This window comes from Vicia villosa, linkage group LG2, assembly GCF_029867415.1.
Source record: "Vicia villosa cultivar HV-30 ecotype Madison, WI linkage group LG2, Vvil1.0, whole genome shotgun sequence".
NCBI lineage: Eukaryota > Viridiplantae > Streptophyta > Magnoliopsida > Fabales > Fabaceae > Vicia > Vicia villosa.
The window spans coordinates 203,938,520-203,952,992 of NC_081181.1; the positions used below are offsets into that span (position 1 = coordinate 203,938,520).

Consider the following 14,473-nt stretch of genomic DNA (forward strand, 5'->3'; position numbering starts at 1 on the left):
TTGTTCTCAAATTCACCACCATGATCACTTCTGACCTTTATGATTTTACACTCTTTTTCAGATTGAATCTGAATGCAGAAATCAAAGAACACTGAATGAGTCTCATCCTTGTGTTTTAAGAATTTTACCCAAGTCCAGCGGCTATAATCATCTACGATGACTAATCCATATTTCTTTCCTCTGACAGATGCTGTTTTGACTGGTCCAAACAGATCAATGTGCAAGAGTTCTAATGGCCTTGAGGTAGAAACAACATTCTTAGACTTGAATGCAGGTTTGGAGAACTTGCCCTTCTGACATGCTTCACAAAGAGCATCTGATTTGAATTTCAGATTAGGGAGTCCTCTGACAAGATTCAGTTTGTTAATCTGAGAGATCTTTCTCAAACTAGCATGACCTAATCTCCTGTGCCAGACCCACTGCTCTTCAGAAACAGACATAAGACAAGTCACCTTCTGACTCATAAGATCTTGCAGATCTGTCTTATAAATGTTGTTCTTCCTCTTGCCTGTAAATAGGATTGAGCCATCCTTCTGATTTACAGCCTTGCAAGACTCTTGATTAAAGATTATATCATAACCATTGTCACTCAATTGACTGATAGATAAGAGGTTATGTGTTAATCCTTCTACAGGAAGTACATTAGAGATGGAAGGAGAGTTACCAGACTTTATAGTTCCAGAGCCAATTATCTTGCCCTTCTGATCTCCTCCGAACTTGACTTCTCCTCCAGACTTAAGCACCAGGTCTTGGAACATAGACCTTCTTCCTGTCATGTGTCGCGAGCATCCAGAGTCCAGGTACCATGACATGTTGTGCTTTGTCCTTCTTGCAGCCAAGGATATCTGCAATAGGAATAATCTTATCCTTAGGTACCCACATTTTCTTGGGTCCTTTCTTGTTAGATTTTCTCAAGTTCTGATTGAACTTGGGTTTTACATTATAAGCAATAGGAGGAACAGCATGATAATTCTTAATGTGAGTTTCATGATATTTCCTAGGTTGTGTCACATGCTTCTTAGTGTGTGTAATGTGAAAACTTTGTGCATGTGAAGTGTGCCTAATATCATGAGAGTGGCCATACTTGAACTGATCATACAATGGCTTGTATGTGAGTTTCATTTCATCAACAGGTTCAAGTTTGTATGGGGTTTCACCCTCATAACCAATGCCAACTCTTTTGTTTCCAGATACGGCATATATCATAGAAGCTAGCTGACTTCTGCCAATACTTCTAGATAAGAAATTCCTGAAACTTAGATCATATTCTTTCAGAATATGGTTTAGACTGGGAGTGGATTTTTCTGAATTAGAAGGAGATCCAACATCATTGGATAATTTTAAAAGTTTATCTTTCAATTCAGAATTTTCCAATTCAAGCCTCTTTGTTTCAAATTCAAATAGCTTTTTCAGCTTTTTGTATTTAATACAAATCTGAGACTTGGATTCCAGAAGTTCAGTTAATCCGGAAACTAACTCATCTCTAGTAAGTTCAGAAAATACCTCTTCAGAATCTGATTCTGATGTAGATTCTGATTCGTCATCTTCTGTCGCCATCAGCGCACAGTTGGCCTGCTCATCTTCTGAATCATCTTCTGACTCATCCCAGGTTGCCATAAGACCTTTCTTCTTATGAAGCTTTTTCTTGGGACTTTCCTTCTGAAGATTTGGACATTCATTCTTGTAGTGTCCAGGCTCATTGCATTCATAGCACATGACCTTCTTCTTGTCAAATCTTCTTTCATCAGAAGATTCTCCACGTTCAAATTTCCTTGAACTTCTGAAGCCTCTGAACTTCCTTTGCTTGGTCTTCCAGAGTTGATTTAGCCTTCTGGAGATCAGGGACAGTTCATCTTCTTCTTCAGATTCTGATTCTTCAGGATCTTCTTCTCTAGCCTGAAAAGCGTTAGTGCATTTCTTGATATTTGATTTTAATGCAATAGACTTACCTTTCTTTTGAGGCTCATTTGCGTCCAGCTCAATTTCATGGCTTCTCAAGGCACTGATCAGCTCTTCCAGAGAAACTTCATTCAGATTCTTTGCAATCTTGAATGCAGTCACCATAGGACCCCATCTTCTGGGTAAGCTTCTGATGATCTTCTTCACATGATCAGCCTTGGTGTATCCTTTGTCAAGAACTCTCAGTCCAGCAGTCAGAGTTTGAAATCTCGAAAACATCTTTTCAATGTCTTCATCATCCTCCATCTTGAAGGCTTCATACTTCTGGATTAAGGCTAGAGCTTTAGTCTCCTTGACTTGAGCATTTCCCTCATGAGTCATTTTCAAGGACTCATATATGTCATAGGCCGTTTCCCTGTTAGATATCTTCTCATACTCAGCATGAGAGATAGCATTCAGCAAAACAGTTCTGCACTTATGATGATTCCTGAAAAGCTTCTTTTGATCATCATTCATTTCTTGCCTTGACAGCTTTGCGCCACTGGCATTTACTGGATGTTTGTAACCATCCATCAGAAGATCCCATAGATCACCATCTAGACCCAGAAAGTAACTTTCCAGTTTATCTTTCCAGTATTCAAAGTTTTCACCATCAAATACCGGCGGTCTAGTATAACCATTGTTACCGTTGTATTGCTCAGCAGAGCCAGATGTAGATGCAGGTGTAGGTGTAGTCTTTTCACTTTCATCAACCATCTTTTAAATGAAGCGTTTTTCTCTTCCTGAATCTTTTCTAAACACGGTTAAGTGCTTGCACCTTAGAACCGGCGCTCTGATACCAATTGAAGGATAGAAAAACACTTAGAAAGGGGGGGATTGAATAAGTGTGACTTTAAATCTTGGACGATAAAAATAAATTGCACAATTATTTTTATCCTGGTTCGCTGTTAACGAAGCTACTCCAGTCCACCCCCGCAGAGATGATTTACCTCAACTGAGGATTTAATCCACTAATCGCACGGATTACAATGGTTTTCCACTTAGTCCGCAACTAAGTCTTCCAGAGTCTTCTGATCACACACTGATCACTCCAGGAACAACTGCTTAGTTCACTCCTAAGACTTTTCTAGAGTCTACTGATCAACACGATCACTCTAGGCTTAGTTCACTCCTAAGACTTTCTGCTCAGCCAACTGCTAAGACTTCCTAGAGTATACTGATCACACGATCACTCTAGTTCCTTACAACTTAATGTAATTCTAAGAGTATTACAATGCTTCTTAAAAGCGATAATCACAACTGTGATATTTCTCTTAACGTTTAAGCTTAATCTCACTAAAATATTACAACAGCAATGTAGTGAGCTTTGATGAAGATTCTGAGCTTTGATTTGAACAGCGTTTCAGAAAGTTTATTTTCGTTCAGAGTTGTTAAGAATTGGTAACCTTGCTTCTCATCAGAACTTCATATTTATAGGCGTTGAGAAGATGACCGTTGAATGCATTTAATGCTTTGCGTGTTCCGTACAGCATTGCATTTAATGTTATACGCTTTTGTCAACTACCTCGAGCCTTGTTCACGCTGTGTCTACTGACGTAGCCTTTAGTAGCTTTAACGTTCCTTTTGTCAGTCAGCGTAGTCTGCCACGTGTACTTCCTTCTGATCTGATGTTTGTGAATACGACGTTTGAATATCATCAGAGTCAAACAGCTTGGTGCATAGCATCTTCTGATCTTCTGACCTTGAAGTGCTTCTGAGCGTGATACCATCTTCTGATCTTCAGTGCTTCTGATCTCATGTTCTTCTGATGCTTCCATAGACCCATGTTCTGATTCTGCTTCGACCATCTTCTGATGTCTTGCCAGACCATGTTCTGATGTTGCATGCTGAACCATTTGAGATACAACTTCTGAGCGCTGAATTATGCGTACTCTTTATATATATTTCCTGAAAGGGAAATTGCATTGGATTAGAGTACCATATTATCTTAAGCAAAATTCATATTATTGTTATCATCAAAACTAAGATAATTGATAAGAACAAATCTTGTTCTAACAATATTCACATTATTTAGTTTTCATATGTTTTATATACCGTTTAATAGTTTTTCCTTTGTTTTTATAGGTATTCATGCTTATTGGAGCCTCGAGGAATAAAGTGTCGAAGGCACGGCTCCGATTGCGCGATTTTGGATCAAATAAGCAAGATTTGTGCAGAGAGGTCCGCTTAGCGGCCTCTAAGCGCGCTTTCCAGGGGCGAACCAAATTTTCCTGGCCGCTAAGCGGCAGGTCTGGCCGCTGAGCGGAGGCCTGTTTACTGTTCTTGATATTTTTGTAATACGTGTAGTCCGCTAAGCGAGATTTGGCCGCTAAGCGACCGTAGCAGAAAATGTGTTTATATTCTTTCATTTGAACCATTTTAGGGTTATGGTTTTGGAGAGTTTTTGGTTCCAACTCCATCATTTTCATTCTTAGAGTAGGATTAGCTTAGAAAACAACACCGGATCATGCACTTGGAAGATCGGAGGTGGATTTCTCATCAACCGGAGCTGACAACCCGCGAGATGTTTGGTTTATCTTCTCTATTCTTTGTGTATTTCTCTTTAGTTGGGTTTTGTTTGTATATTTACTTGAATCTTATGTATATTTACCGATTATAATGTTATGTTTAACTTGCTTTACAAATCTGTGTTGATATTGTTCTGGATTTTTGCTCTGTGCTGGAGATTTGAGTTGCTTTAGAGATAAACTGCTTGAATCTTTATCTAGGATGATAATCTGTTGGTTCTGAACTCTAGAGATAGATTTAGAGCTAGCATTCACTGTTTGTATCTGTACTTAATGCTTTCGTGTTTGAGCGGCGCGCGAGAGATCGCCGACGCGAGAATACGGATGTTCTCGTGACTTCGCATTAGAGATAACCTTAGTTGTGAGATGATCTCGTTTGTGCTCCAGAGATGGACGCTTATGTGAGAGATACGTGATGACATAGATGAGTATCGTAGGTTGAGTCTAACGGGTTGGTAAGTGTATGTTTGTGAAGAGTGAATATATTTACATTCCTGATAAGTTATTTCTCTTCTAAGAATGTGTTTATTCTTTTCCTGTCTATATCTTTGTTTACTTTTTGCTCATTCAAACCCAAGCTCGAAACCGTAGAAACTGTTGAATGGCATCTCTCCATCTCTGTGGACGATAATTCCCGGATCAATATTTCCAAATCTTTCTTTTGTTGCTTGCCCTATACGGCAGTCAACAAAATGGCGCCGTTGCCGGGGATGGTTGTGGATTGCATCGCAATAGTTTCCGTGGTTTTGAACTTTGTATATAACATATATATTGTATAGTTTCACGTGTATATATTTACTTGTACATGTTTACTTGTTTATGTTCACCATATAGTTACTTGTATATGTTTGCATATAAGTATACTTTGTTGGTGAATGTTGGTGAAACACGTTGAGATCGGACCAGTTCATTATTCAAAATCTTCACTTTTCAACTTGTGAATCCAACATTCACCAATTTTCTCTTTTTGTATGTTAATAATTGTATGTGTTCCATACTTGTGCATATGTGTTGGTTTGTGTACATAATTGTATACTTGCATTTTCTTTTATGTTTGTGAAATTGTTGTATATATTTGTACCTGTAACGTTTGTTGAGTGGTTGGTTAGGACACTTTCTTTAGGCTTGTGCAGTGAGACGTCACCATGGCATGACAGAAGGAAGCTACTTTCCAAACACTAAAACAATAAAGGCGTCGAGCTAACGACGTAAAACAAGCGCTTGTTGGGAGGCACCCCAACGGTTGTAAATGTTGTTTATATTTCTGTTTATGAGGTATTTAGGTTAAGTGGAGGAAAATTGGAACAGCTGTTTATGTTCTGATTTTTCTGGTTTTTTTGTCATCCGCTAAGCGAGCCTAGCTCCGCTGAGCGATGACAGTAAAATTTTGTTTTTTTTGCTATGTACCAGTGGGGTTCCCATTCCACTCGGTTCACTCCTTTTTCCCACTTTCACCAAGGCTATTTAGTAGTAGATACTAGTGTTATTTTTCTAATTCTTTTATTGGTTGTTTGTACTTGAATTTTGTCGGTAATTCGAAGATTTTTGAGGTGATTTTCCAAAGCTTGAGTGTTTCAACTTGCGGATGTATGGTAGGATATTGTTTTTTGAAGTCGTATCATTCAAGGTACTCATTTATCGCTTTCTATAGCATAACATGTTTAAGAAACTTTTCATTTGTACAATGACCATACAATTCATTCTTTTGCATTACTTGCTTGTTGATTGAATCACTTTAGTTCCCAAACCATAAATGTAAGGAAGTTTTCCATTGTTTACATATGCTGGAGGCCACAATCTTTGTTTTAACTAGATTTTATTATGCTTAATCTTTTGTTTATGTTGATTTTATGAAAGCATGAAAATGATCAAGGCATTTTGTTTCATTTTGAGCACAACCACCATAACCAAATAAAAAAATGTGAAAAGAAAAGAAAAAGAAAAAAAAATGTGAAAAAGTTTTGAAAAAGAAAAAGAAAAGAGAAGTGAATAATTGTGCTAATAAGTATTGTGATTGGTTTGAGAAACTTGTGGTTAAGGAAGAAGTTTAATCGAGATTTTGTTGCTTAGAACTTTGTGGATTGATCACTCCCTTAGGTTTAGGCAAGTTTTTGTTTCGATTAGCCTTAGGACTTATCCCTTGTTTGTTTACCAAGCCACATTACAACCTTGAAAAGTCCTTGTGATTCTTGCTTTTATATTTTCAATGTGATTTTTGGATGAGTGCATAATTTAATCTTTTGTTTGCAAGATTGTTGGATGAGTGTTAAAAGTCCCTCACCTTTGTGTGTTCTTCATCCATTGATGAAATTTTTGCTAGGTGTGATTCATGATGTGAGCATGTATTGTTTTAGAATGTTTTGCATGATTTTTGTACTTAGGATTCGTTTCATTTACATGTTGTCGTTGTAGTATAGTGGTAAGTATGTACTTTGTTTATACGTTTTTGTGTTGAACCATACATTTGTTTTTGGTTTTCAAAACTTGTTGATTCACAATTCTTTGGTTTATTACTTTTGATTCTTTGATTTATTTGACATTGTTTGAGGACAAACAAAGTTTCAAGTTGGGGAGAGTTTGATAAGTGCAGAAATGTTGTTATTTTGAGTATATAATTGTGGCACTTATCGATTCTATTCATTCCGTTTTTGTAATAAAATCCCCACTTTTGTGTATATATTCACATTATTTAGTTTTCATATGTTTTATATACCGTTTAATAGTTTTTCCTTTGTTTTTATAGGTATTCATGCTTATTGGAGCCTCGAGGAATAAAGTGTCGAAGGCACGGCTCCGATTGCGCGATTTTGGATCAAATAAGCAAGATTTGTGCAGAGAGGTCCGCTTAGCGGCCTCTAAGCGCGCTTTCCAGGGGCGAACCAAATTTTCCTGGCCGCTAAGCGGCAGGTCTGGCCGCTGAGCGGAGGCCTGTTTACTGTTCTTGATATTTTTGTAATACGTGTAGTCCGCTAAGCGAGATTTGGCCGCTAAGCGACCGTAGCAGAAAATGTGTTTATATTCTTTCATTTGAACCATTTTAGGGTTATGGTTTTGGAGAGTTTTTGGTTCCAACTCCATCATTTTCATTCTTAGAGTAGGATTAGCTTAGAAAACAACACCGGATCATGCACTTGGAAGATCGGAGGTGGATTTCTCATCAACCGGAGCTGACAACCCGCGAGATGTTTGGTTTATCTTCTCTATTCTTTGTGTATTTCTCTTTAGTTGGGTTTTGTTTGTATATTTACTTGAATCTTATGTATATTTACCGATTATAATGTTATGTTTAACTTGCTTTACAAATCTGTGTTGATATTGTTCTGGATTTTTGCTCTGTGCTGGAGATTTGAGTTGCTTTAGAGATAAACTGCTTGAATCTTTATCTAGGATGATAATCTGTTGGTTCTGAACTCTAGAGATAGATTTAGAGCTAGCATTCACTGTTTGTATCTGTACTTAATGCTTTCGTGTTTGAGCGGCGCGCGAGAGATCGCCGACGCGAGAATACGGATGTTCTCGTGACTTCGCATTAGAGATAACCTTAGTTGTGAGATGATCTCGTTTGTGCTCCAGAGATGGACGCTTATGTGAGAGATACGTGATGACATAGATGAGTATCGTAGGTTGAGTCTAACGGGTTGGTAAGTGTATGTTTGTGAAGAGTGAATATATTTACATTCCTGATAAGTTATTTCTCTTCTAAGAATGTGTTTATTCTTTTCCTGTCTATATCTTTGTTTACTTTTTGCTCATTCAAACCCAAGCTCGAAACCGTAGAAACTGTTGAATGGCATCTCTCCATCTCTGTGGACGATAATTCCCGGATCAATATTTCCAAATCTTTCTTTTGTTGCTTGCCCTATATTGCATTCAACAATTGGGAAACTTGCCTGGAAACACCCAAGTCCCTTACAATATTTTGTATTCATATGGGTGACTATTTAATCTCATGGAAATCTAAGGAGCAACACATCGTATCACACAGTTCCACTAAAGCAGAATATCGCTTCATGGCCTCGACAATCTGTGAATCACAATGGTTAACTAACATCCTGCATGAACTTCTACCACCTTTCAAACAACCTGCTCTGCTATACTGCGATAACGCCTTAGCCATTCACTTCACAAAAAATTCTTCTTTCCACGAAAGAACCAAACACATTGAACTCGACTGCCACATTGTTCGTGATAAACTACAACAACACCTCTTCCAACTTCTTCCTGTCTCATCATCTCAACAACTAGCATATATGTTTACAAAACCTTTGGATGCTTCACTATTCAACTCTAACGTTCATAAGCTTGGGCTATCTTCCATATACCCTCAACCTTAAGGGGGTATTAGATACATAGTCTTATTGGGCTTTACGTTTCTTTTTTCCCCTTAGGGTTATGTTAGTTTGGCTCATTATACTTTGTATATATAGTAAACATTTGATATTTTTATTCAATGAGAAAGCGGGAAACTTATTCATTCAAATCTTTTCTTTTCCTTTCTTCTTCTCCAAGGTGGCCATGACACTTGTAATAGATGTTGGAGATCGAACTCATATGCATATAATCTTACCCCTCGACTTTTTAATAAACGAGGGATAAAGTGGTAGTTTTTCATTACATCATTTGTTACCTCGTTTTCGTAGCCGATGTTAAATACATTTCGAGTCCGATGTTAGATGTGATTTTTGTTGTAGTGTGGAACAATGTACCTAATGTTAGCGTAAAATGTGGTTATTTAGCCACCTCTATATAAATACTTAGTACGCATCAGAGCCAACAACGAATAATGAGAACACTGAAACTCTGAATAAGATTCTAGAACACAACAGTCATCTCAATTTTATTCCTTTGTCCCTATTAAAAAAAACATTATGTTTACTAATATTAGGATTTTATAAAGTAATATCATTTTTTTTCCTTTGTCCCTATTAAAAAACATTATGTTTACTAATATTAGTAATTTATAAAGTAATATCATTTTTGTTCCTTTGTCTATGTTAAAAAAAAGCATTATGTTTACTAATATTAGTGTTTTATAAAGTAATATCATACACATCAAATATATAAGACATTACAACATTATATTTATAAATTTTAAAAAAATTATATATACCTTATGTTAGCGTAAAATTTGGTTATTTTGCCAATTGTATATTATTACCAGGGTCGGCCCAACACTCTATGAGGCTTAAAGCAAACTTTGAATTAAGGCCTTTTATATTTTAATAAAAAGTTTAATTAAATTATTATAATATTTATTAAAAATTTACTTTTCGAGCTTTTTGAGATGCAAAATTATTTATTAAACTATTATAGTCAATTTTATTTAACATTTCTTTTTCAATCGATAATAAAGCCAACCCATTTAATCTTTGTTGAGACATTGTTGATCTTAGATAAGATTTTATTAATTTTAATTTTGAAAAACTTCTTTCTGCTGAAGCAACAGTTACAGAAATAGTTAACATTATTCTATAAGCAACAAATGCATTTGGGAATGAGTTTAGTCTTGTTATATAATTAAGTATATCAATTGGTGTATCTTTTTCGACATGTATGATTTCTCTTAATATTTTCAATTCTAAAAATAAGTCTAATCCATCAATATCAGAGTTGTCATTATGTTTTAACGAACATTCGAGGTTAAGACAATATTCTTTTAAATTTTCAATTTCCAATGACCTTAATTTTTCTATACTAAATAGAAAACCAAAAATATCTTGATATATTTTAAATTGTTCAAATCTACTTCGGAATGATGTAATTACATGATCTAATATACACAAAAAATAGTCAGATTTAAATGATTCTTCAGGAGTTTTTAAAACTTCATCGTCAATAATCTCATCAAATTGTCTCTTTCTACGAATAATACGTTTTTCACAAAATTTAGCTTCTATATCCATTTCGATTGCAATTTCTTTAGCCGAAATTATGGCATTTTCAAAACCATTTTCCATATATTTTTCGAAAAAAGAAATAAGTCCTTTCAATTGCTCTATAGCAACATCAATGCTCGTATCCTTTGATTGAAAGTGTTTACTAACTGAGTTTACAGCGAACAATATTTCATACCAAATAGTCATGCCTAGCAAAAATTCAAAATTTTCAAGCTCATAAGTTGCCAAACATTCAGCTTCACTTTTTATTTTAGGTTCATCATTCACTTCACCTAATTTCAATAAAGCATCTCTTATTTGTGAAGTTTGGAATCTTATAGCTTTTACATTTTCAATACGACTTTCCTAACGTGTTTGTGACAATGATTTCAAAGTAAGACTAGGTATATGGTCTAATAGAATTTCCCATCTTTTCGTAGAAGAAGAAAATACTGTATAAATACGTTGCACCATTCCAAAAAATGACGTAGCTTTGGAACAACAATTTGCCATATCACAAAGTACCAAGTTTAGACTATGACAACTACATGGTGTGTAAAATGATCTAGGATTCTTGGTAAATCTTTTCGTTTGTTCCACGAAATGCTAAATTATTTTTTCCAAGAGTTTTAACAACCGCAATGATTTTAAGTAATAAATTTCTCCAATGCTCTCTTTCTCTATTAATTCTTTCTTGAACATTCTTGTCAATTGTTTTATGTTTTAATAACCTCATTTCTAAATCAATCCATAAACTCATATTAACAATATGATCATTACTTGTCTCACGACTCTTCAACTTAGCACTAATATTTCTCCAATCATTACTATCTTCATGTGCTAATTTACTTGTACTAGGAAGAGCATTAAATAATTTACAACAGAAGCAAAACACTTTATCCCAATTTTGAGAATAAACTAACCATCTTCTTTCACGTTTTTCTCCGTTGGACAATTGTTGAATGTAAAGTGATGAAGAAAAGTGTCTTGCATATGCATCCTTAGGAAAATCTATATTGGTAACTTTTATATGGTCTTTCTTTACTAATAAATCTCTCAAATTTGTGTCAATAGTTATCCATTGACTTGGGTCGTATATATTTTTATGAGATGATTTTTCTAATACTTCTTCTCTATCTTCATTGTGAGTGTCAGAACCAATATTATCTTGCAAATTAACTTGTACTCTAGTTTCATTTTCACCAGTTATTCCTTCTCTATTTTCATTAGCATATATATTGTTAACTTGTTCATCAACTACCTCTTCTCGGTTTTCATTTTCACCATGGTTCACATTATTAACTTGTCCATTTAGCGAGCAATCACCGGTGTTTTCAATTTTACTTTTTGTTTGTCTTAACAAATTTGTCTAAAGCCCCTTTTTGTGATTCAATCAAAGCTTCACTCTTTTCTTTTTTTTTAGTTTCGAATAACCCGATTCATATTTTCGAGTTGACATTTATATATTTTAAAACAAGTAAACAATTCAATCAAATCTTGAAAGTAAAAGAGAACTAACAAGTAACAAGAGAATAAAAAAATATAAATTAAACAAAACAAATAGTAACAAAGAAAATATATCTAACAAGAGAACAAAAGAACCTGTTTGTCAGTAAAAAGAGAATAAAAGAAAGAACCGTTTATTTGCCCTCGATCGAAACAACAAACCAGTGATTGGAGATGGAGAATTAAAAAAACTCAATAAGTCAGAAGAGAAAATGGTCTTTGTCTATGTAGAAAATGTTCAATGGCAATTTGACAGTGAAAGAAGAAGAGTTATTATTAGAACATTGAAAAAATGTTAAATCAATTTAATACTAAATTAATAATTAATTTGGAACGTTAGGAAGAGAAAGAGTCAAAATGGCACAAAATTGAAAAGGCATGAATTGTTATCTTACGGTTTGGCTGGAGAATTTTTTTATTAGGATTGCTAAATTGATTTAAATTAATTAATGAATGCTATTTTTTAAGGCATTAATTGTTTTGATTAAAAAAAAAAGTGAACACTCCGGTACCCTTGAGTTTAGATGGGTACCGGTACCCTCAACCAATCAAATGCTATAATTTCATGACATGTCACCTATTTATTTTAATTTATTTTAAAATAAATTAATATTTAATAACAGTTTATACTAAAGGTACCGGTACCCAACTTGAATTCATGGGTATCAAAGAATTTACCTAAAAAAAATTATACAAATTGAAAAGAAACTAGTTTTTTTTTTATAACAAGGAACTAGTTATTGGTGCTGCTTAGTGCTATTTTTTAGGCCTTAATGAATGCTATTTTTTAGGCCTTAATGAATCCTATTTTTTAGGCCTTAATTACTATGATTAAATTTTTTTCTAGGGGCCTAAAGCCCTAGCTTCACCAGATTGGCTTAATGGCCGACCCTGATTTTTCTAATAATTCTTCTCTATCTTCATTGTGAGTGTCAGAATAAATATTATCTTGCAAATTAACTTGTACTCTAGTTTTATTTTCACTATTCCTTTTCTATTTTCATTAGTATATATATTGTTAACTTTTTCATCAACTACCTCTTCTCGATTTTCATTTTCATCATGGTTCACATTATTAACTTGTTCATTTAGCGAGCAATCACCGGTGTTTTCAATTTTACTTTTTTTTGTTTGTCTTAACAAATTTGTCTAAAGTCCCTTTTTGTAATTCAATCAAAACTTCAACTTTTTTCTTTTTTTTTTTAGTTTCGAATAACCTGATTCATATTTTTGAGTTGACATTTATATATATTTTAAAACAAGTAAACAATTCAATCAAATCTTGAAAGTAAAAGAGAACTAACAAGCTAAGTAACAAGAGAATAAAAAAATATAGATTAAACAAAACAAATAGTAACAAAGAAAATAGATCTAACAAGAGAACAAAAGAACCTGTTTGCCGGTAAAAAGAGAATAAGAGAAAGAACCGCTTATTTGCCGTCGATCGAAACAACAAACAACAACAAACCAATGATTGGAGATGGAGAATTAAAAAAAACTCAATAAGCCAGAAGAGAAAGTGGTCTTTGTCTATGTAGAAAATATTCAATGACAATTTGACAGTGAAAGAAGAAGAGTTATAATTAAAACATTAAAAAAACGTTAAATCAATTTAATACTGAATTAATAATTAATTTGGACGTTAGGAAGAGAAAGAGTCAAAATGACACAAAATTGAAAAGCCATGAGTTGTTATCTTACGGTTTGGCTGGAGAAATTTTTCATTAGAATTGCTAAATTGATTTAAATTAATTAATGGATGCTATGTTTTAGGCCTTAATTGTTTTGATTAAAAAAAATTAAACAAAATTGAAAAGGTATTAGTTATTTTAAATGTTATTTTTTAGGCCTTAATGCTATTTTTTAGGCTTTAATGAATCCTATTTTTTAGGCCTTAATTACTATGATTAAATTTTTTTTCCTAGGGCCTAAAGCCCCAGCTTTACCAGCTTGGCCTAATGGCCGGCCCTTTATTATGCAACAGAATGAACGAGTAGTGAGGAAACTGAAAGAAAATTAAGAAAGAAATTATTGTTTTATAAAACCATATAACATATTTTCCTCATCACGCTTCACCTTAAATTGAATTCTGGTATATAAACACAATTTTATTCATTTGACTCTGTTTAAAAAAAACAGAATACTTACTAATATTAGGGTTTTAAAAAGAACTATATACAATAACGCACCGCTTCATGTTCTTATGATTTTATAGAAAAGATTTGTATTTGAGAATTTTTCAGCTGAATTTATTAGCTGAAATTCACAAATAAACATGCAGTGAGATCGATCTAGGGTTTCAAAAGTGTGTGTTTCGTCCCTGAAAAATTGAAGGTGAATCTATGAAATCAGATATGGAAGATATTGAGTCTCAAACAACTCATAAAGAGACTTTGCATGAAGAAGCACCTGTTGTTTTGCACAAAGGAAAACGTCCCGTGATTCTTAAGGTATGTATGCATGCATGATGATGAGTGTGTTTCATAATTTACCTAATCTGTTCTTTATGTTTTTGATAGATGTATCTTAATTGTAGATGAAAATGAATGAAACTGTTAATACTAATTTTTTCAGATGTATTTACGATGATAAATCATAATCTTGTATCATTGATGGATGATGTTT

General features: G+C 34.1%; 1 protein-coding gene across 1 annotated transcript; it reads right to left on the reverse strand.

The window, feature by feature from the left end:
* Positions 1–10,907: 10,907 nt before the first annotated feature.
* On the reverse strand, positions 10,908–11,629 carry LOC131651116 (uncharacterized). Its single transcript, XM_058920783.1, has 2 exons — positions 11,604–11,629; positions 10,908–11,559 (listed from the first exon to the last, which is right to left on the reverse strand). Exons 1-2 carry the CDS (start codon positions 11,627–11,629, stop codon positions 10,908–10,910), a joined length of 678 nt encoding a protein of 225 aa, XP_058776766.1.
* Between the last annotated feature and the right edge of the window lie 2,844 nt (positions 11,630–14,473).

Coding starts and splice junctions, on each gene's coding strand:
- LOC131651116 (XM_058920783.1), bottom strand. CDS start 11,629: ATGGTGAAAATGAAAACCGAGAAGAG. Junction 11,560..11,603: donor AAAATGAAAACCGAGAAGAG/GTAGTTGATGAA, acceptor TAATGAAAATAG/AGAAGGAATAACTGGTGAAA.